Source organism: Thalassophryne amazonica, chromosome 17 (genome assembly GCF_902500255.1).
Source record: "Thalassophryne amazonica chromosome 17, fThaAma1.1, whole genome shotgun sequence".
Lineage (NCBI taxonomy): Eukaryota > Metazoa > Chordata > Actinopteri > Batrachoidiformes > Batrachoididae > Thalassophryne > Thalassophryne amazonica.
In genome coordinates this window covers 34013126-34037263 of record NC_047119.1, presented here as the reverse complement: position 1 = coordinate 34037263, position 24138 = coordinate 34013126, and the positions used below count along the sequence as shown (strand labels likewise).

General features: G+C 40.6%; 1 protein-coding gene and 2 long non-coding RNA genes across 3 annotated transcripts in view; 1 reads left to right on the top strand and 2 right to left on the bottom strand.

Annotated features, from left to right (window-relative positions):
• LOC117529379 overlaps positions 1–24138 on the bottom strand; it is an 883736-nt gene that overhangs the window by 72642 nt on the left and 786956 nt on the right. The window lies entirely within an intron of this gene.
• On the top strand, positions 39–22202 carry mrrf (mitochondrial ribosome recycling factor). The gene is made up of 7 exons (XM_034192137.1): positions 39–174; positions 7462–7641; positions 7761–7913; positions 14881–14999; positions 19063–19154; positions 21732–21891; positions 22092–22202. Coding segments are annotated over exons 1-7 (783 nt in total). The 5' UTR covers positions 39–173; the 3' UTR covers positions 22170–22202.
• Positions 9510–22703, bottom strand: LOC117529381. Its single transcript, XR_004566003.1, has 3 exons — positions 22693–22703; positions 20941–20946; positions 9510–11409 (listed from the first exon to the last, which is right to left on the bottom strand). It is a non-coding gene; the product is annotated as an uncharacterized LOC117529381 (long non-coding RNA).

Below are 24138 nucleotides of genomic sequence, written 5' to 3'. Positions count from 1 at the left end.
TCTTATTGTAGGTTGAAACCCCGCTCAGCCGGGACACTCCGTAGATCGTTTCGAACAATCCCTCCGACGTCCTTCGGCGTCAGCGCGGAATGATGACGCCACACGCAAACGCCAAACGTGTTTCTCTCCTTTCTCATTAGCAGCTATGCTCCTGTAAAAACCTTAAATTATAAAGTAAGTACTCACTTTGTGGTTAAATTAGTACTGTTTAAGCGTACATAACTATTTTGAAGAACCGTAGTTGAGTTAACCACAGTTTTACTCTGGGTAACTAAACGTTTAATGCATGTTTTTGTTCGTGTTTCACGGACAATTGCAATGACCTTTATTAGATTTAATAAAACTGGTAATTCTGGTGGATAACGCCACTGTAATCTGGCAGTAATCCCCTCAAATGAAAATACTTAGATATTTTTGTAAATGCATTCTTTTAGATTATTGAAGCACGTAAAGTTGGTTTCTTTAGTCATAGTATTTATGAAATACGAGTTGGTAAATATACTTTTCAGCCAATGAATCTGGCTGTAATCTGTTGAATAGTCTTTCCTTAGAGCAAGTTATTGGGAAAATACTGAGAAACAATGCCCTGAATTATATATATTTAATCCAGTTGCAGTTCATAATTGGTAAATGCTTTCATTGTGTTGCGGCATTGTTTCCTTATTTTAGTAAAGTCACAATCTTTATATGATATGTTGTATAATTTGGCTTGGTGTTACCTTGGAGTTAGATGCAATGCAAGGTGGCTATACTAAAATACGAAATGGAGCAAAATGGAGCCTAATAATTATGAAATGAGGGTAAAATGTAACGAAATGGAGTGGGGACTGATAATTACGAAATGCCACCTAGTCACGATTATTTTCACGATTGATTAGACATTTCTTAATACAGTACATGCTACTGACGATTACCAATATCGGCAAAATGGGATGAAATGTTGTTGGTATTGGCTTTTGAGATGGATTGTGGCATTCATTTTGCATTAAGCATATGTTATGTGGGGAATCTATGATATAAAGTTAGTTTTGTCATAATTGAGTGCATGTAATGAAATGTACTGTAATTTTTGATTATCCTCCATTTCGTTACACTTCGTCCATTTTGTATTTTAGTGTGGCTCGAGGTAAGGCACTGACGTTGCACCTCACATAAACATGTGCTGAGCACCTCCATTGTGAGCAATGGAATTTATAATGTGCTTTAAAAAACATACATGTGGTGACTGAGGACCTGAGCAAGGGGAGCATCTTAAATCAGTGATACATGATGGATTTAATTGTTGGCAAACTTGCTAGCCATCACATAAGAGAAAGATAACGGGCTAATGTTGGCATGAAAACTCACTAGCATCACATAACGCCAGTGTTAACATGCTAACGAACATGAGCTGACGATCTAACTCTGTGTGGTTTTGAGTTTTTGACCAGACAGACTAATGTAGGCACAGAGGGTCACAGCGAGTCATAGTATACTATATATAGTATAGTCTGTGTGTTAATGTTCAAATCTTCAGAATTAGTGCATTATTTTAAAATTAACAGATATGTGTTATATATCACTTTGTACATGTTGTTTACATTAATGTAGTTATTCTATCCAGAATAATTTTATTTTTAAAGCAAAACCATAATTCAAACCTGCTTGCCATTTCAAGACCTCTGCCTCATCGCAGGACTACTGTATTCTGTCAGGGTAAATGACACTTTCCTACAGCAGGGGGCAGAGCACACAAAGACAAGCGCTGGCTCATTGGCTGTTTGGGTTTGTGATCGCTGTTGATTCTGTCAGAAGCTTTGGCGGTGTTTAAGCTCCAAATCAGCTTCTTAGTAGCTGAGAGCGTATGGGAGGCAAAATATAAAGTTATCGGTTATCTGTAGCTTCCGATAAGTTTTTAGGCAGTTTATCGGTTTAGCATTAAAAAAGATAACTTTTCAGTTAGCTGATTACCAGTTATCGAAGCTAACTTTTTGGTTAGCTGTGCCCACCACTGCTGGTGTCACTAAAGTCTTCTAAGCTTTCTCTTGCAGATATCCTTCTATCACAAATCAGTCCTACCAGTCTTTTCCACCCTGCCTGCACTCTCTGCCACACTTTCCATTTTTTAAAACATTCCTTCATTTATCTCCTAAATCTGCTTATTACACTTAAGGGTTACAAGGGATCTGAAGCCTATCACAGTGATCAGTTGGCAAGAGGCAGGGTACACCCTGAACAGGCCACCAGCGTATTGCAGGGTCAACAACACTTATAGATAGACAAAAACATTCACACCTTAAGTCAATTTAACCTAACCTGCATGTCTTAGCTGGAGTACCTGGAAGGAACCCATGCAAACACTGTGAGAACATGCAAACTCCATACAGAAAGGATCAAGTGGGAAGCGATCCTAGGACCTTCTTGCTATGAGGCAACAGTGCTAATCACTGAGCTACCGTGCTGCCCTAGGAAAAATTCCCCATAATCTTATCCAGCTTCACCACCTCTGCTCCTCGCAACCTTAACATTCAACTTTGCTCCCCTCTCATTCATACACATGTACTCTCTCTTGCTCTGACTGACTTTCATTCCCCTTCCCGTTTTCTCCACAGTATGCCACCACTTCCCTAAGCTTGTCTCAGCTTGCTCTCTACTCTCACTACAGATTACAGTGTCACCTGCAAACATCATAATCCATGGAGACTTCTGTCTGATTACACACACAAAATGGCTTGGAACTGATCTTTGATCCAATTCCCCCTAAACCTTGAATGTATTCATCATTCAAACCCTTTCACAGAGTAATTTGGTACTTTAACGTTTCCCATAATCCCTCTGTGCTTCCCAGAATGCACCGCGGCGCCAGCAGAATTCTGGCATTTCAAAGACATGTAAACAGTGGCTAGCGAGGATGAGGATAACATCGATTCAGCAAGTTCACGAGTGATTATGATGATGACACATTCTCTCAAGTTGAGAGGGTTATCTAGATGAGGTGTAGCACCTGTGATGAACTTCTGCCGTGCCCTGATGTTGTCTTGTTGTCCATACTTCACGAGGTATGTTTACATTGTGCCCTAAACCGGAACTCTGCTGAAACTGACCTCTCGTGTGAGTCACACACTGCGAGACGGTGAATGAACTTTTAATTCTTAAGAATATTCTGACATTGAAATTGGAATGTGGAAAACATTTGAAAATATTTCAAATAAATAAAATATATATGTTGTTTGTCACAAGTTTTACACTGGCTGCCCTTCCTGATACTAGTTCAGTTCTACGTGAAGAAACAAGCACAGGAAGTGATCTCCCAGCCAAGTACTAATCATGACCTGCTCCGCTTCTCTTCTGACATCTGACGGGATGAGGTGTGCACAGAGCGGTATGGCTGCAAATAAATAAAATATGAACAAAAAATAAAATAGATTCTCGGGCTGTGTTGACCCAGAGAGAGTACAAGTTGACAAGCCACAACAGGGTGGGGAGTGGGGGATTACAACAAAACTCATATTATGATCATGAATACACGTAAATGCAACAGATAGTAATGAGGCCAGAAAGGTTATTGAGGTTGTAGAAATAAATCATCAGCAAGTCGATATAGTAGTTATCACATGAGGTAATACTACAAGTTGTGATGGATCTATGATTTCATGTTTTTTTTTCCACATACCAAATTAGAAATGTTCATTTATCCATTCTTTGACTTGTCTAAAGAAAAGTGACTGAAAAAGTGAATTTATGAATGGTCCTTACATTTCGTTTGTCTAATAACTTGTGGCCGCTGAAAATGGAGGCAGTGTATATGAAAATGGCAGTAATAAACCCCTTGGATTAAAGTCTGCACTGCAAGCACATCTTATTTTAACTCCATTGTGGTGGTGTACAGAGGAAAATTGACTAAAATTGTGCCACTGGCCATATACTTATGTACCTGACTGTGTGAAATGGCTTGTTTGTCAAGGCGGTATTGTGGAAAGCAGGGCAGAATGTTATATTTTGAGCAGAACATAATACAGTAGACTATCTGATAAGGTGTATAGAGGAGACACCACGCAGGCTTATCACCTGGGTTCTGCGGGAAGAAGGAGAGGTGTGCCTGCAGCTGCTGCACTGTCTGTAATATTCAGGATACAAGGCTACAATATCCTACGTAACACCTGTGCTTCACTTTTTCTGCTCGACTTCCCCTCCAAAGAGATCTGTCACCGTCCCACATCTGAGCCTATGTCCTCTGCCAGAGTGTGCCGAATCATATCAGCCTGTCAGGAAATCTGCCAGCCTCAGATGGATGCCTGTTGTGGATTTGTATTCGAGGTGGCGGCCAACAGTCTAGTCTAAATATTGCCATTGGAACGTATTTGTATTTTGGGTCATATCTGCAAGTAATAGCGACTAATACAGAAAGTGGTCATGAGAGACCTGTACTAGGTTTGAAAACAATATTGTGCCTGCTTTAAATATGTGTTTTGAAAAACATTACGTAAATAGTGAATTTTTCATATTACTGTGAATGTCTGTTATCCCTGTTCCAAGGTATTATCACCGTAATTGTGCACAGCTCACATAACCCCAAATGGTTCTTTTACACATGTGACAAAAATGATGCAGTAGTTGTTTGTATGTAACACACAAAATCATAATGTTGTTGCAATTATCACATGCAATAACCATTGATGGCATGGCAGCTTTTGAGTGCTTGCTATTACAAAATATGATGTGCATTTGTTGTTGGGATTTGTCTGCCTTTTTATTTTCTGCCTTCATCGCAGCTAATCCGCTTTTTTTGTGCACGGCTGATCCCGGTCCTGATTAGTACTTGGCTAGGAGATCGCTTGCAAAAGAAGACCAAGGGCTGCCCTGAGTAACCGGGGTACAGCCAAAATGCATAACATCATTTTCTGTCTTTATTACCAACAGTTAATGAAGTTGCTGGCGCTGTTGCTACGCAGATCGTAAATATAAATTGTCGTTCTCGCTGCCAGCTGTTCACAGGCACTGACTGTGAAAGACACTCTTTAGGTTGTGTTTGGGCTTCTTCGAGATATCTCAGAGGTTGTCTGTGCGTGTATGTCTGATAAGGTTCAGTTATAGAAGTTCACAGTGGGAGGTGGATAATACAAAAGAAGGTTTGTTGTCATTAGTGTTGTGCATTTTGAACGGGAGTTTCCACTTCAGCAGCTCCCAAACAACTATGCAGGGGTTGAGTCAAGTTAGTTTTGGCTTTTGAGTGTGTGTGTGTGTGTGTGTGTGTGTGTGTGTGTGTGTGTGTGTGTGTGTGTGTGTGTGTGTGTGTGTGTGTGTGTGTGTGTGTGTGTGTGTGTGTGTGTGTGTGTGTGTGTGTGTGTGTGTGTGTGTGAGAGAGAGAGTCAGAGTATTTCAATGAGCTGCTATTGTATTTAATGTAGCCTGTGCACTTGACGCATGTTTTTACTATATAGCAGTGAAATGATTGATTTCAACAACAAAAAACTAGAGTGTAAATTGCCTCTGTCTGAACAGTAACCCCACACTTAGGAGTACAAATGTTTGAACAGTAGTCTTAATCACTGCTTTTCCCCTTTGAGGTCACCGTCACAGCAGATCTATTATGGATGTGTGTGTTCAGTTGGCACAAGTTTTATGCTGAATGTCCTTCCTGACGCAATTCCACATTACATGGAGAATGAGGCAGGGTTGGCCTTGAACCAGGAATCTTCCACTCTGGGGAAAAAAGTGCACCAGCAGCTGGGCCACCATGCTGCACTAGATGAATATGAATACTACTTCATAAGAATAATTTTGAAGATGAACGCAGATGTCCAGTTATTTATTTATTAGACACAAATCACTGTGGGTCGGATTGCATTTGATACTTAAAAAGATGTAACCCTGCCGTTAATAAGAAATGTGATCCAAAATGACAGCCAGCCATGGATAATTTTTGGGTACTTGTGGCTTCTTTTATTTGAATCTTTCCATTAGTATAATTTAAAAAATGTAATTACAGCTGCAGTTTCCAGTTTTTTGCAATATTGTGTACAGCTCTGGATATTTTTTGGGCACTTGTGGCTTTTTTATCTTTCCATCTGTATCATTTAAAAAATATATTAGAACTGCAGTGTTCAGTTTTTTGTAATATTGTGTACAGCTCTGTTAATGTTTTTGGTTTAAAAAAAAAAAACTGTGCAGTATCAACAAGTGAAAAGTTGTCATTACTATTTCCCAGAGCCTGAATCAGCGTCTTCCAAAAATTGCCTTTTTTATGCACAATCAACTGTCCTCTTACCAGATATATACAATTTCCAATTATCTAAAGTCAAGACCAATTTCTTTGTTAAAGAAACTACAACATAATACATTTTTAGTCTGATTTAATAATTGATTTGCAAACTAGTTTGAGCCCAAGTAACAACAAAAAAGTATACTGCAAAATCTAAATTTCAGATACATCTGAAAAAAACTTGTGACACCTGCACCTATCTTAAAATTTTGTGTTACCTCGGTAACAGTGTGACAGTAATTATCATGGGGTCACACACAAACTGCAGATCTTTTCCCCTCAGCAACAATAATAGTAAGAATAATGACTATTTATAAAGCACTTTCAAGACAACAAAAGTGTAAAGTGCTGTCCAATTCAAAATTAAAATGCTTATAAAATTATAACAAATGTTTGAACAGATTTAAAACAGTTGTCATTTAAAACATTAGAAATCATGCTTTTTGGTTATCAGTATAATTGTAACTTTCATTCAAACCTTTATTTAACCAGGAAAAGCTCATTGAGATTGAAAATCTCTTTTCCAAGAGAGTCCTGGCCAAGACAGGCAGCAAAAGAGACAAAGTTAAAACAAACAAAAGAGACAAACAGGATAAAACATACATTGATACTCATGAAACATCCATCCATCCATCCATTTTCTTCCGCTTTATCCGGAGTCGGGTCGCGGGGGCAGCAGCTCAAGCAAAGCCGCCCAGACATCCCGATCCACACACACTTCCTCCAGCTCCTCCGGGGGAACCCCAAGGCATTCCCAAGCCAGCCGAGAGATGTAGTCCCTCCAGCATGTCCTGGGTCTCCTCCTCATGAAACATGTTGTTAAAAATAAGCATCATGTGATCATCTGTCCAAGCATCTACAGACAGATGTTTCAGCCTCCAAGTCTTGTAGTAGTGCTTTAAAAGTGTTTAAAGAGACCAGCTCCTGAAGTTTCAGGTCATTTTGTAAGTTGTTCCAGGTGAAGGGCACTGTGAATTTAAAAGCCTTCTTTCCCCATTGTGTTCTGACCTATAATTAATCTGATTTGTTTTTAAAGGTAAATCAGCTATTGGTCTTCTGTAATATGTTCATAAATAATGAGTGATAGGCAACAAAAAAAATGTGGCACTGTAATGATTTTCAACAAGAAGTACAGTATGGTAGATGTACCTCCTACTGGCTGATGTTGACAATTAAGAGTATTTTTTAATTCTTTTTCTCCCATTGATACTGTGACTCAGTGTTCACAGGTATGGCTGTGAGTCGTCTGAGGTTGTTGAAGCCACTTCTGTGTCCGTCCCTGGTGCGACATGTTCGGCCTCCCCACGTGGTCGCCTCTAGGATCACTGCGCCACCTCAGTGTGCTGATTCCACCCTCTTTGCCATGTGTACCAGGCTGTATGCCACCAAGAAGGCAAAAGGTTAGTGAAATGGTCAGCCTGTGTTTTTGTTGGCACCATTGTAAGTTACATCAGTTTTTTTGTTTTTGTTGTTTTCTATCTCTCTGTGCTTCTCTTGATTCTGCATTTTCTCATCTTAGCTAAAGCAAAGAGCCAGCCAGCTAAGCTGAACATTAATGCGTCTCTGGTGGAAGACATCATCAGTCTAGATGAAGTGAAGGAGGACATGACAGCCGTTGTTGAGACGCTCAAAGAGGATTTCACACGCAACCTAAGCATCCGAACCTCAGCAGGTATTCATCTTATCTTTGTTTCTCTGAATCCCTGTCTGTTCATCCTCCACTACAAAACTGTTGCATTACCAACAGGAAAAACAGACCAGATGTCCACACACACTCACACTCATCTTCAACCGCTTAGTGCAATTAAGCGTTGCGGGGGGCTGGAGCATATCCCAGCAGTCATAGAGCGTGAGGCGGGTTACACCCAGGACAGGACACCAGTCTGTCACAGGGCCACAAACAAACACAGTCACACCCACACGCACACCTACGGACAATTTAAAGATTCCAGTCCACCTAACCCGCATGTCTTTGGATGTGGGAGGAAGCTGGAGCACCTGGAGGGAACCCACACAAAGACTGGGAGAACACACAAACTCCACACAGAAAGTCCACAAGTGGAAATCAAACTCATGACCTTCTCGCTGTGAGGCAACAGTGCAAACTACTAAGCCACCGTGCTGCCCACCAGATGTCCAATGGCTCTCAAAGTTAAAACACTCATTCAGCTTTTGCAGTGCAAGCATTATTGTAAAACAGAAGAATCTTAAATGTTTAATTTTGCACCCCAGCTTTAAGGCCAAGAAAAAAAATTATTCATGACGTCTCTTCTTAAAATGGTTTAAAATTGGCTAGATGTCACAAATATTACTGAAAACAGTAAAAGAGCACATTTTATTTAGAATTTTTATCTACTGTAAAATTGTGGAATGTTTGATTTATTGTTTTATCGTTAGGTTTTGGCAAAAGCCCAGATAAGTAAAATGCAGTAAGTGAATGAATAGATAAATAGGTGAGCCCATCCCCTCCAGTTTGTTAACTCAATAACTCCAAAACGGTAAATGCTGTCATCTTCTAAGTCTCAAAATTGAAAGAGTGTACAGTGAGGATAAGATGAATAAAACCTGGTCAACCCTGATGGATCAGATCAATACAAAAAACAAATTTGTTTTTCTTATGTAATATACCACATTCCTGGCTGCCACCTGCTGTGCATGTCTGGTCTTGTTGTGGGGAATAATCTTGTCACATGTATGATGGAAATTAGGAGCAGGTGTGGTTAAAGCTGCATGTAGCTTGGAATGAGCTTATTTGTCAGTTGTCACTAGTGGCCCCCAAGGTCACTGCTGCTTGTTTTCACCCCGGTGCGAAAAGTGTCCATTTATAGATTAGATATCAATTTATTGAAATAAATCTGACTTCTTTAAGTCAGGGGGTTATGTATGTGTCAAGTTTCTCTATGCTCTACTAACACCTGATCAGCTAGATAAGGTGTTGCTCAGCCAATCAGCAGCTGGAACAGGTGTGGGCGGAGCATGCAGAGATGTGAAACCTGCCAAACTCTGTCCTACGAGGGCGGGTGTCACAGAATTATATGCAGTGCACTGAGGTCAGAGAAAAATGAATGTGAAACACCACAGAGTACACATCCATTCCTTTTGTACTGACTCACTGCAAAATGAAGTTTAACAGCAGGAAATTATTACAAGACTTTCTCAGAAAAAAACCCCCTCTGTTTTGCATATTTATCATATTGAAAGCATGCACACTTTGCAGTCTTGACAGCACAGCCACACTATTACTTCATAAAGGTTTAGTTACTTGTCTTTTTTTGCTTTGTATGACAAGAGCACGATGTGACCTTATCTTGACCCTGGTTTGACCTCTGCTTCCCCAACTACATCCAGGTCGTGGCCCTTCCCTTCTGGGTTCTCACAAATGGGAGCTGGGCTTAGGGGAGTCAAAGGCAGGTTGTATAATGGAAGCTCCCGAGGGAGGCCAAAGCACAGCCGGCTGGAGTCAGACTTCAAACTGAAAGCGCCTGAGTTTCTTCTCCTTTCTTGCTGAGATGAGGCTGCACTTTGTTTTCCATCTGACCTGCATGTTAAGTCCTTTTTATGTTTAAAGGACAGTAAAAGAGTACAGTTTTTAACATTACAGAGCAGTGTTCCTTTCTTATACTGTTGTTTGCCGTTGCTTCCAGCAGACAGTGTAAAATTGTTTCATTTATTAACCTTGATCCTGCCCTTTATCCCTCCTTTATTATGTTTTTTCTAGTAATTCATAGCTTTGTATTTTGCCCTCTGCTTATAGATCATTTCCCCTGATGTCTTTAATATTTAAGGACCCTGTTCAAAACCATTCCATCTCCATCGTTCACTTTGTCTTCCCTCGTTCCCGTCGTTCATTCTGCCATCTCCCTCCGTGTGTCCGTTTGTGACTGCCTGCTGTTTTCCTTTAGTCTGTCCATCCCGGCTCTTCTGTCCAGCTGCACAGTAATCCAGGGAGGCAGCCGGACTTGGAGCTGACAGGAGAGATGAGGTGGTGGAATGAAATGACGTCAGTTGTCGACTGTGTGCATGTTTGTTCCACAAACCTCTCATCTGGCCCTGATTAAGCTGAGGGGCGTGTGCATGTGTACATATGTCTGCATGTGGCACTGTATGTTGAATGCATAGTTTTATGCACGTCTGTTTGTGTGTGCAGCTGGTAAACTGAAAAAGTAGTGAGGGACAGAAATGTTGCAGAAAGAAGGGATTGGTGATGTCAGCCTAGAGGTGCTTGTAAGTCGTTCAGAGTTGTTATTGGGGTCTTGGAAGCTTCCCTCATTAGTCTGTTTTTTTTGCTACCACTCTGTTTTTGAAGGGAACCTGCTCTCATTATTTCTATAATGATTAAATTTATTAGTTGATTTAACTTCAAGACATATTGACTGACTAGAAAATCTTCTTGTATCTATGCCCAGACTTCAATTTAAAATGGCTGTAAAAGTGATCATTTAAGTGGTATGCTTACTTAGACTGACTTTTGTTACACTGAGTTTCTACTTTTGGGCCTGTGTTTAAATATAGTCTTTCTAAAGTATTTGTTTTTGATTGTTCATGAGAGGAAACACTGTACTTGTCAACTGAGACATTGTGCAGTTATTGAGACAGTTTTGAATCATTTTTGACATTTAAGTGATGTATCACAGAGTCATGCTCACTGCTGCTTTCTCTGCTGTATGTATCAGCTTGATATCCAAAATACTGCTGACCTGAACTGACCTTAGACAGGAAACCAAAGAGAATCTTTGGTTACACTTTTACCAAATGAAGTTGAATTGGCTTGAGTGCTGGGTTTGACCTTGGTTGCTATGAATGTAGTGTGTGGGTGGTGGTGGGGGGGGGGGGGGGGGGGGGTGAATGGGTGATGATCTGAAAAACAACTATAGGAATGGAGTTCTTTTGAGATTGTAGTAAATGGGACGTTTCAAGAGTTTTAGTTCAGATATCTGTTTCTGGATTTATTTGTTATTATTAGGGGTTCACTGATCCAACATTTTGGATCAGTGTTGGCTCAATATCTGGTAAAATTACTGGATCAGATATCGGAGAAAAAAACAAAATCTGATCCGAGTCTTTTGTTGTTGTATTGCATGTCTGTGTCACACTGTGGGGTATGTATGTTTTCCTTTAGGGGAGCAGAATATTTGTTTCACAGTTTGTCTTGATGTTTTATTAGATGGCTACATTAGCAAAGCACATACACACAAATGTATTAAAGGTATGTGATTGGTACCAGTATTGATAGATAATGAAGGTTCCTATATGTATTTGCAATTATTAACACCTCCTGCAAATAAAAATCCTTTGGGGGGGTTGTATATAGGAATCTTCCTGTCCATCTGTCCATTAATCTTGTAAGACAGTTGGTAGATTCAGTGAAACGTCAGTACACCATATGAAGATGTGCATGAAAGGAACTAATTCTGGTCTGACATCATCAAGGAGAGGTAATTTGAGTTTTGTGTTTAACTGTTGCATCATACGTTGATTTTTATACAGTTGTATGCAAACATTTGGGCATCCCTGATGATTTCCATGATTTTCCTTTATAAATCATTGGTTGTCTGGATCAGAAATTTCTGTTAAACATAAGATATAGCAGACAAACACACTGATATTTGAGAAGTGAAATGAAGTTTATAGGATTTACAGAAAGTGTGCAATAATTATTTAACCAAAATTAGGTAGGTGCATATGTTTGGGCACCCCAACCGAAAAAAATACATCAATATTTAGAATGTAGATCCTCCTTTTGCAGAAATAACAACCTCTTGGTGATCCAAACAACCAATGATTTATAAAGGAAAATCATGGAAATCATCAGGGGTGCCCAATTCATCTCCTCAGCAACCACTTCAGGAGTTTCAGTGGAACTTCACACATGAGTAGGTAGCACTCCATGTGAAGGTGTGCTTGAAAGAAAATAATTCCAGCATGATGTCTTCAAGAGGAGATAATTGGACTTTTGTTGTTGTTGTTAAATGAATCATATTTGCCAGTGAAATTCACAGAGGTTGAAAAGTTCAGGTGTTTTATCACAAAAGACTCATGACCATGATATTTAAGATTAGAGTCCGACCAATCTGTTGTCTGATAATATCGGTTGATATGAGCCTTTCATGTACACACTGGCATCAGTGTTATTTTTGCCGATATGAAAACTTTTATTTTATCAAATAAATGATGCAGAAAAAAACACTTTGGCTGTTGGAAATCATGTCATTGTGTAGTTTGTCCAGCATTATTTACTGTACTGTCAAGCATGCTGGGACTCCCACCACCCCTAGGTAACATTAGCTACAAGACACAGAGGCAAAGCAACCAGTCAGAGTGGGAGTTTTACAGCGACAAGAAATAAGTGTTTGCTGTGCCACCAGCTAGGCGAAGCCAAAGTAGATGAGAAGTTAGTTTAATGCAAATGCAGAGTGATGCAACATGACAGCTGCCAAAAAGAGGTTTTTTAATTGCTGGTTATATTTATAGTTATTTATAATAAAGTTTATGTTTAAATGTAAAGCTTGTTACATTTTGTTGCCATAAGGGTTTGATCATGAAATATCAAGACTCATTCATATGTTCATATATATATATATATATATATATATGCGCACAGTACATCCAGAAAGTATTCACAGTGCTTCACTTTTTCCAACCTTATTCCAAAATGGAGTAAATTAATTTTTTCCATCAAAATTCTACTCACAACATCCCATAAATACCTATCTTTGGGCAGTTTTGCCCATTCCTCTTTGCAGCATGTTTCAAGATCCATCAGGTTGGATGTGGGGGGGGAGCAACGGTTCACAGCCATTTTCAGATCTCTCCAAAGATGTTCAATCGGATTCAGGTCTAGGCTCTGGACTGGGCCACTCAAGGACATTCACAGAGTTGTCCTGAAGCCACTCCTTTGATGTCTTGGCTGTGTGCTTAGGGTTGTTGTCCTGCTGAAAGATGAACCATCACCCCAGTCTGAGGTCAAGAGCGCTCTGGAGCAGGTTTTCATCCAGGATGTCTCTGTATATTGCTGCATTCATCTTTCCCTCAATCTTGACTAGTCTCCCATTTCCTGCTGCTGAAAAACATCCTCACAGCATGATGCTGCCACCACCATGCTTCACTGTAGGGATGGTGCCTGGTTTCCTCCAAACATAATGCCTGGCATTCACGCCAAAGAGTTCAATCTTTGTCTCATCAGACCAGAGAATTTTGTTTTTTATGGTCTGAGAGTCCTTCAGGTGCCTTTCAGCAAACTCCAGGCAGGCTGCCATGTGCCTTTTACTAAGGAGTGGCTTCTGTGTGGCCAATCTACCATACAGGCCTTATTGGTGGATTGCTGCAAAGATGGTTGTCCTTCTGGAAGGTTCTCCTCTCTCCACAGAGGAAGGCTGGAGCTGTGACAAAGTGACCATCGGGTTCTTGTTCACCTCCCTGACTCAGGCCCTTCTCCCGTGATCGCTCAGTTTAGACGAGTGCCCAGCTCTAAGAAACGTCCTGGTGGATCCTAGCTTCTTCCATTTACAGATGATGGAGACCACTGTGCTCATTGGGATCTTCAAAGCAGCAGAAATGTTTATATACCCTTCCCCAGATTTGTGCCTTGTGACAATCCCATCTTGGAGGTCTACAGACAATTCTTTTGACTTCATGCTTGGTTTGTGCTCTGACATGCACTGTCAACTGCGGGACCTCATATGTAGACAGGTGTGTGTCTTTCCAAATCATGTCCAATCAGCTGAATTTACCCCAGGTGGACTCCAATTAAGCTGTAGAAACAGCTCAAGGATCATCAGTGGAAACAAGGTGCACCTGAGGTCAATTTTGAGCTTCATGGCAATGACAGTGAATACTTATGTACATGTGATTTCTTAGTTTTTTGTTGTTAATAAATTTGCAAAAATCTTAAAAAAAAAATTTCACATTGTCATTATGGGGTATTGTGTGTAGAATTTTGAGGGGAAAATTAATTGCATCCATTTTGGAATGAGGCTGTAACATACAAATATGGGCAAAAATTGAAGTGCTGTGAATACCTGGATGCACTGTATATTGGTAGATAAATTCATATCCTAATTCTTTTTTTTAAACTCCCCAATATCGGTATCAGCCCCCCAAAGTTAATATCGGTGGGGTTCTATGCAAGATAGTATGGCAGAGTTGGGAGGATCATTTTGTGAGCTTGATCACAGGTCTGTGGTTGTGTCTAACTGATTGAATAATTGTCTCCGCCAACCAGGAAAGGAGGTCAGAGGACAAATGAAGTAGTTCCACCCCCCCCCCCTTTTTTTCTTTATTCAAATGCTTTAAAATTGCAAGATAGGTTTTTCTTTTTGCTCAGTCACTTTCTTGTCTTCTGAAGTCCTCTGTCAGTTGACAGTTACCTGGGTGAAGCTGCATGCTTCATAAATGTACATTGTATATAACTGTATTTTTACTTGCATTAACTGAATGGAACTGGTGTCACCAAATGGGAAAACTGCTCCATTTGTTCTCCTTTTCTCCGCTCTGCTCTGGATCTGTTACTGATTTTCTCAAACAGCAGTTGAAAAATGAAGCCGGAATGACTTGCATTGCAAATGACAGGACTTAAACAGTGACTTAAATTGCTTCTGTTGGTAAGAAACAAAATAAAGTGTATTTTTCTAATTGTTTAGGAGCCCTGGATCACATTGTGGTGACGACTCAAGACGGGAAGTTCCCTCTCAACCAGCTGGGTCAGATCTCCATGAAATCACCTCAGCTCATTATAGTCAACATGAGCGGCTTCCCTGAGGTAAGACGATCGCACACATACACAAAGAGAATTACACACAGATTCTCTCCTCCTCACTGCTGTGTTTCTCCCATCAGGATGAGATCACAGTAAATATGCTTCATAAAAATATATATTTTTTTAAAAAAGCACAAATTTCAAACAGTCTGTCCTTCCAGAAAGAAAGAGATCTAGAGCAAAACTCTTATCCCACTCATGCAAAAAGGAAACCTGACCTGCCTCTGTCAAACTGTATCTCAGATGGTAATTGATTGATCGTTCAGAGAGCCCTTTGTTCTGGGGTGAAAGATAGCGACAAGAACCTGGACTCAGTGTTTGCACAGAGATGTGGTTCTGTCTGCATGTGAGTTGTGACGGAACAGGAAATGACCTCATTTTACCCTCGGGTTAGGAAGGAAGGGATGGATTATTTTTCTTTTTTCACTCCTCTCTCTCACCTTTCATTCTTAGATAATACAGAATTGTACTAATCAGACCACCAGAAAGAAACTTAGATTTTTAGCTGTCAAGCTTTCTGGTGGTCTGAAAAGTCTATGTTGACTTCCAAGCATTTAACACAGTGATATGCGATGGTTTTATTTAATCTGTGCACTTTACATTACTTCTTCAAGTCGAGGAATCGACCAAGAGACCATCTTCCTCAGCACAGAGGGATTGCCACAGTGACAACAAATTTTTCTGATTACTTAAGACATTGAGTCATCACCTTAGTGTCACTAGTTAGTCTCCAAGTCTCACAAACATACAGTAAGACAGGAAGCACCAGGACCATCAAAACTTGGATCTCCTGCCAAGATATCAGTATCTCCAAATACCTCTGTCCAGCCACCTTATGACTCCATAAACTCTTCCCAGGGGTCTCCTGAACTCCAGATGGAGAAATCTATGATTCAAAAAAAGACCAAGAACATAAAGAAGCATCTCCAGTACCATCTGAGATTTAATCCCTGGTCACTACATTACACCCCTGTATATGTAATGCTGACATGTATGCAGTTCATGGCATCAGATAATAAGAGTTACTATTACTTAATAATGATGATCATCATCATCATGAACATGATAATTTAGTTTAATAGTATTAATCTTTGTTTGTGTTGCTCTTTTCAAAACAGAGCAGTTGCTAAAAACTGATTAAATACCACAGAAAATACATGAAAACACCTCAAGTTTTAGGGCAGGCTAATATTCTGTAACTTGTTCATAATAACAAAGATCAGATAAATACAGATAAAGAGAAAACCATCTGAAATTACATTGTACTACTATTTTGCGTGTTAATTTGTTGTTTCGGGGGACAGTGTTGTAGTTTCTTCAGCTTCACCTGACTGACTGATGGACTTGGTTTCACCTCCTCCTGTCCCTGTGCTCCCACTTAACAAAACTACATTCAGATGTAGTTGCGTCCAACATCTGCAAATTCAGCCTACAACCTGAGTCAGATTGGAGTTCCGTCGAGTGCAGTTCGTACCCTGAAACTGTGACTGCAGACCACACACATGCACATCCATGCACACACGTGCTCCTTTCTTGTGCCTTGCGTTACCCATGTCCTCCCATGCAGAGGTTACTTCACAGTACCCACAGCTAATAGGCTTATAATGATGCCTATCCATTACCGCGCACTCCAAAGGCGCTTCTGTTGTTTTCTATTCATTAAGTAATGAAAGTCTGGGAACACACGGTGGAATTAACAATAACTCCCAGCATGCAAAGAAAAAAGTATGTACACGCAGACTTAAAATTCACTTGCAAAACATCCTACCTATCACTTGTAATAATAAAACATTATTCTCACAACTGTTTTTTTTTAATCACACACACATGCATGCACATGCAAGCTCGCCTCTTTGCTTTGAACCAGGCTGTCGGCATTTGATGTGAAACTTCAGTGTAATTTCACTTTCCATCCAACATATTAACCAGAACCTGCCTGGCCTCTTCAGAAAATTCCGCTCGGTTTTCCACAGCCACCGGAGTGGTCGGTGGAGACGGGAAGCGGTGATGAATTTGATGCTGAGAACAATCAAACATGGGTATGGGTTGAATCTATCACCCCACACTCAAAGAGAGAAACCAGAGGCCTGTGTTCCGGATGATTTTAACAGCGAAAGAGAAATGAGGCCTCATGCGTTCGTTTAATGCACACAAATAAATTCCTTTAATCTTGGTGCCATTTTGCGCCCCCCTTTCCCCCACAGCGGGAAAGACCAGAAGGAACTGTCGAGAAAAGGGAGTCAAGTTTGGGGCATAAAAAGGAAATCATATGCTGTCGGTCCTCACGTTGCATTTGTAAACCTCAGCTGAGGGAATTGTCATGCGGTTACAGAATTAGTTTGAGGAGTGTGACTTTCAGTTGTTTAGAGGATTTTGGCTTTTCTTCCTTGTGCCTGTAATTCTCCTGTTCTGATACAATTTTTAATGCATTGAAGTCTGTGTATAAAATGGATTATGTCTCTTTTTGTTTCACATCTGTGAGAACTTAACCACTGAATCACTGGTGTGGTATTTTTCCTCACTTTATGACACATTAAAGCAACATTGTGGAGGATTTAGTGTAATTGAGTGGTGACATTGTAGATTGCACTGTTTTCCTTCATGTTTTTGCTTCTTTGGCAACTGGGATTCATTTTCCTTTGCTTTCTCTTGTGAAGCAATATGTATGATCCTCCATTTCATAAAAATCAGGGTTCTCAAACTTGTAAGCCTGCAGGAGCAACCGGTAGACTGTGTTTAGGGGAGTGACCACTGATTCCTCTTCTTTTTTCTTCAGTTGTCTGGTTGTGCTGCAAAATGCCAAAAGTGGAGTAAGTATGTCCCTTTTAGGCTACTGTATCACCATGGTGATGCAACATGGCTGCCTTCATTTGGGGTCCCGCTTACACGTAGATATGAAGGGCTCATTTTAATCTTATTAAAACAGATTGATTCCATGTTGCAGGTAATTGTACACTAAAGAAGAGATGGTTATGAATGTTATGCTCCATTTCTGCTAATAAACAAATAAACACTCATAAATCCTGCAAAGTGCAGCTCTAAAAAAGTGATACGGGCTCATTTTGAGTATTGTGCAACAATAGAGCAACACTTTCACTCATACTTAAACATGTTTCTTCATTTTTGTAAAACAGCTGGACACTAAAATCTACTGCAAATGTTTTGCTTTTGATGAACTGCATTTTCAGTAATATGCAGCCCTGGCTGATTGATTCTCACTTGTTTTTGCTGGTTGTTTGTGTTTTTTGATGTTCAGTAGTTAGAATCAAAAACAGACACAAGTTTTCACTGTTGTGATTATTGTAGATGCATATGGTGCTAACAACTCACAGAAGTGGCTCTTGATGAGCATCTTATATCAGATTGTAATCCCTCCAGGCTTTTGACTGAGTTTTCTTTTTGTAATGTGGTGAGGATGAGTGTGGTTTTTGTGTAAATGGTAGTAAATCATTGTGACGAAACAACTGCAGGAATCTTATCAAATTTTTTTCTTTTTCTTTTTTTTTTCATGCTGAAATGCGCCGCTCGTGGTTCTGTAAATAAAGTGGAGAGAGTTTGGTGCAAATGGCACTTCACGTTGATGCACATACAATGAGCTGGACACATGCACAACCTGGTCTCAGTTAAAGAAAGGTTCATGTCTGCGCATCACTTAATGTGTACCATCTGTGCCATTAGTAATGTACACAAAACACTGGGTTAAGAAAAAGATGCTGGTGAAACATTTGTTCAAAAATTATCAGAAACTCAAAAGCACATCTGTGCATGTCTGTAGAACATACAAGCACAGGCGCGCTCCTCTGTGAGGTCACCAGAGGTCAGCACCCTGCCCTGCAACCTCTCAGTCCTGTCCCACAGGACGGGGCGCTGACAGTCGCCCGAGGCACTTCTACGTTGCACGGGCTTTCCCTAACACACACACATGTGAACACACATTCATGCTAGATACACAACACAAACCTTAATTATTGCCAGCTGAGCTGTGAGACTACCTGTAGTTGCAGTGCTGCTTTGCCTTTTTTTTTTTTTGCATCGGGATGACCTGTTTGTGTGTGCACCCCTCCAGGCTGCAGCCACTGCCACCCACGCCCTCAGAGAGAGTAGCTTAAACCTAAACCCAGAGCTGGAAGGGACCAACATCAAGGTGCCCATTCCCAAGTGAGTCTTCTCACACTGTTTTCCCTTTTGTGCTCTCTCACAGCCAAAAAGGCGCTTTCTTCTCTTAGCACTTCCTGTATTTTTTTCTGGCATCTCCTTTCACTTGCACTTTCTTTCTGTTTTTAGCACCTAGTGTCTCTAATCCACTCTGTGTAATTGAAAGCCTGTGTTTATACCTCTGCTACTTATGGAGTGTTGACAGATCAGTGAGTCAATTAAGAGAAACACAAAGTCGATTACTAATTGGCTAAAGGGTAAGGCAAGGTACTGAGGTTTAATGGGTCATGAGGTTGCTGGACAGACGTATTTGACAATGCAGTCTTTGTAGAAGAACAAAGGCCCAAGTCTTTAGGGTCATGGTGCTTCAGCTCATAGTGTATAGTTGTAAGATTTAAGGTATATTCACACTAGGCGAGCCATACCGTGCACGAGCACATTTGACCCCCAACTTGTAGTTCATTTGACTCATGATCTCTGGCACCTTTCAGTTGGGCTCTGGTATTGTACGCATCTTGTGCGATTGCTAGCCGTCCTGGAGCACAGACCTTGGACCTGACATCAGTGATGCAACTGGTCCCTTTAATAGTCTCTCCTAATTTTATGATTACTACTTGGATAATACAGCCTTCAGTTTATTCAAGAACTTTAGTGGTAAAAACAGGTCTTGTGTCTGATTTTACTGATGAACGCAAATCGTAATCACCAAGTAAATCCACAGAATACTCCCTCATCATCTGCTGTCTACAGAATCTTGTAATCATGTAACACTATTGATTAACAAATAAATAAATTGCCATGCTAGCCATGTGAGAGGCCTGCAATGTTCCAAAATGACTTAAGATGCAAGTCAGTGATGTTTCACTAACTCCATTATTGTGATGTGGGAGAGCAGTTTTTTTTTTTTTTTCTCAAAACAAAAGTTACATTGTAATGACGTAAATGCACTACATGTTCTGGGGGTGAAACACCCAGAACATGTAGTGCAGTGTGAGCACAGAGAGCTGGGGCGGGAGTACGCACTCAGAATCTAATCAGTGACCTAAAGCATGGACCAGATGTCTTTGGTACTTGAGCCTCTCCAAAGAATCTTTGGGTATCTCTTGAATGACAGTCAGATTAGTGGTTTACTGGTGGAGGCTCAGATGAAGCATTGGACTTGCTTTGTGAGGGAAAGTCAGTTATGACACAACATGCTTCCCTGAGCATGATGCAGTGTGCAGGTGCCTCAGTGCTGAGGACACCAGCAACTGGAAAGGGCCAAGGAGACGGCTACATATCACCTGTCTGCATCAAGTAGATGGCTGCTTTCGGGAGGTGGTTTCGAACCCAGGGGAGTTCTGTAGTGTTGTGAATTTGGAGGTGTGCAGCACCATTGTAGAAGTTAAACAGATTTTTCCAACAGTGCACAACCCACTCTGCTGTGAACAGATGTGGACTGGTAATATAGTATTTGTTTTTGGCAAACCATGGAGTTAAACTGGAAACACATTTGACAACAAAGAGGAAGGAGCTCTGCAGCTTCTCCCTCACACCAAACTTTGCACCGTCCTCACGAACCCACTCTTGGTGCGTATTTGATACGTTTTGGTTTTTTTTGTTGTTTTACATTTTTTGGTGTAGCTATGTCTTAATCTGCATATATACCGATGTTCATGCGCACACTCAGGCGTACACGTGAAGCAGCAGGTGTTAGTCTGGCAGAGGAGGGACACGAGAGTCAGACTGCTTTCCCCCTGCAATCAGACTCGGCGCGCTTTAAGCCTCCATTTGCATTTGCAAAGAGAACTTGTGCCTTGATTGGCCTCGGAATCAGTAATTAGGCTGTATTGTTGGCGGTAAATAGATGTCGCACTCAGATTGTTTGCAAATAGTCCCTGAGGCAAAAACAACGAAAAATGCCAATTAACCATGAAGACGGAGAGTGAAATGGGAAGTTGGATTTTCTGAGCGATTAACATGCCAAGCAAATGCAAAGCTGTTGTGCCGACAGATGTCTTAACTGTGGTCTGAAACCTTTCAAACCAATCACTATTACATGGTGGCACCTTTCAAAGCTCAACTGATTTCACTGAGTTTTGCTGCTGCTGTTGTTTTTAATCATCTTGAACCTGAGGTATTCATATGTGTGTGTGTGTGTGTGTGTGTGTGTGTGTGTGTGTGTGTGTGTGTGTGTGTGTGTGTGTGTGTGTGTGTGTGTGTGTGTGTGTGTGTGTGTGTGTGTGTGTGTGTGTGTGTGTGTGTGTGTGTGTGTGTGTGTGTGTGTGTCTGTCTCAAGATTAGCCTATTTTAGCCTCATTCTCAGACATGGTATCAAGGAGCAGTTTCTCTCAGAATAACGTTCACCTACAATTCTGATAACTTTTCAATCGACATTTTCATTATTTATTGCAAAATGCAAGCACTTCTACAACTGAAACCTTAGGGATTAACTTGTGCACATTGAGAAATTAAGCTGAACGTGACTATATTTCATTTTTCACTCCATTATTAGCGTATATCACAGTGACTTATCGCTACTGTTTTCACCTTATTCTTTTTCTCTTTTGTTAAAAAGTCTCCCCAACTCCTTTCCCACAGAGTGACTCGGGAACACAGAGAGAACTTAGTCAAACTGGCCAAACAGCTTAGCAACAAAGCTAAAGACTCCCTAAGGCGGGTCCGCTCTAATGCCGTCTCACAAGTCAAAAAGGCCAAGGAAGGACACTCGGAGGACACCATACACCTCCTAGAAAAGCAGGTAACATGAACAGAGCTTTTGCCAAGAGGCTACTGCTGTCTGTAAGTATTTAATGTACAATGATAAAGTTTGACTTTTTAATATTCAGATTTCAAAATCCTTATTTTGAGTCTGTACCCAGATGATATGCACTTGATTCAGTGTGTGGGTACCATCACCAACATAATTCTCTGTTTCGTCATTTCCATTGGTCTTTACAGATTCAGCAGATGGCGGACAGCGTTGCAGCCGATGTCGACAAACTGCTGGCAGCTAAGACCAAGGAACTGTTAAACTGACCATAACCATTAAAAAGCTATTATTTTTGATGTGTCATGTCTTTGTAGCTGTTCCTGTGGACAAAACACAGCACAACAAACATGCTGTGCTAATGTTGATTAAAAATGGACAAGGTGAGTTCACCACAACATTTTATGCTAGTGTTTGAATCTCTGTGACATGCAGGAAGCCATCTTGATAATTTATAGCACTTTCACAGATATGAGTCGTGGAAGCTCACTGTACTGGACAGGCCAACTGTGGAATAACTGGGAGTTGATAGTGAGAAGGAAGCTCACAGTCTATAACCATGACAAACCAGAGTGTGAAGACCACAGTTGCCCATTAATGTGATCTAATGCACAGTTTGGTGATGTAACACCTTGGTGTAGATGTGTTGAGGCAGGCTTGTACGATGTGAAGTGTACAAAAACAACAGTGGCACGCCAGTAGTAAAACTTGACCATGACTGCTGCGCCTGCAGATAACTTCCTGGTGATGTTATGACAACATTATGGGCTCCAGAGAACTGTAAGGAATTACCAAAGTTCATCAAAAGTCGTGCTGAGGAAGGGGGGGGGCTTGTTGAAAATTTAGCCACGATTTAAACAAGATCACAACACAATGACAGACTATCCCAGTTGACCACAGACAACCTCCCAGATCTTCTAATGTTTTTGAAGTCAGGACTAGAATTCAAAGCATAAGCTTGACTATCTATAGCGCATGAATATAAGCAAGCGTATTCGCCAAATTTTTCATAAGTCAGCATACGCTGGCTAAATCATCAAGGTGTGATATGCCCATAAGACTTGGAGTGCGCTAGAACCTGGTGCACTGCTGTTCAGAGTGCAGACTCAAGTGAGTTTTTCTGAGAAGTAAACAAATCTGTTTGCAATGCAAAAGCAGATTTGTATTTTCTGTTTACTTTTGTTTCTTTTAAAATTTGTTTTTAGTTCAGTTACATTATGTATATGAATAAAGTGTATGCATCTGTGTAAGGTTAAATGTTGTGCTGTATAATTAGCAGAAAAATTCAGAGGTCTCAAACTCGTTCCAGAAAGGGCCGGGAAGGTGCAGGTTTTCTTTGCAACCACCCACTCCAACAGGTGATTTTACTGATTAACATCACTTTGAGCAGGTAGAATCATTTAATCAGTGAAATCACCTGGTGGAGAGGATGGTTGCAAAGAAAACCTGCACCCTCTCGGCCCTTTCTGGAACAAGTTTGAGACCTCTAGTTTAATGGCTTTCTACTGCCTCATGAGATTTTGGATTATAGACTGCTAATGTCCATCAAAGCGACCTTGTGGAAGAGAATAGAAAGAAAAAAATACATCAATATTTAGTAGATCCTCCTTTTGCAGAAATAATAGCCTCTCCTCTAAACACTTCCTATAGCTTACAGTGAGAGTCTGGATTCTTTTTGAAGATATTTTGGACCATTCTTCTTTACAAACATCTCAGTTTTGTTGGTTTCCAAGCATGGACAACCCGCTTAAAATCACAACACAGATTTTCAATAATATTCAGGTCTGGGGACTGAGATGGCCATTCCAGAGCGTTGTACTTGTTCCTCTGCATGAATGCCTTAGTAGATTTTGAGCAGTGTTTATGGTCGTCTTGTTGAAAGATTCAGCCCCAGCACAACTTCAACTTTGTCACTGATTCATGAACATTGTTCTCAAGAATCTGCTGATATTGACTGGAATCCATGTGACCCTCAACTTGAACAAGATTCCCAGTTACCTGCACTGGCCACACAGCCACACAGCATGATGGAACCACCTCCAAATTTTACTGTAGGTAGCAAGCGTTTTTCTTGGAATGCTGTGTTCTTTTTCAGCCATGCATACCACCCCTTATGTCCAAATAACTCAATTTTAGTTTCATCAGTCCACCGCACTTTATTCCAAAATGAAGCTGGCTTGTCCAAATGTGCTTTAACAAACCTCAAGCGACTCTGTTTGTGGCGTGTACGCAGAAAAG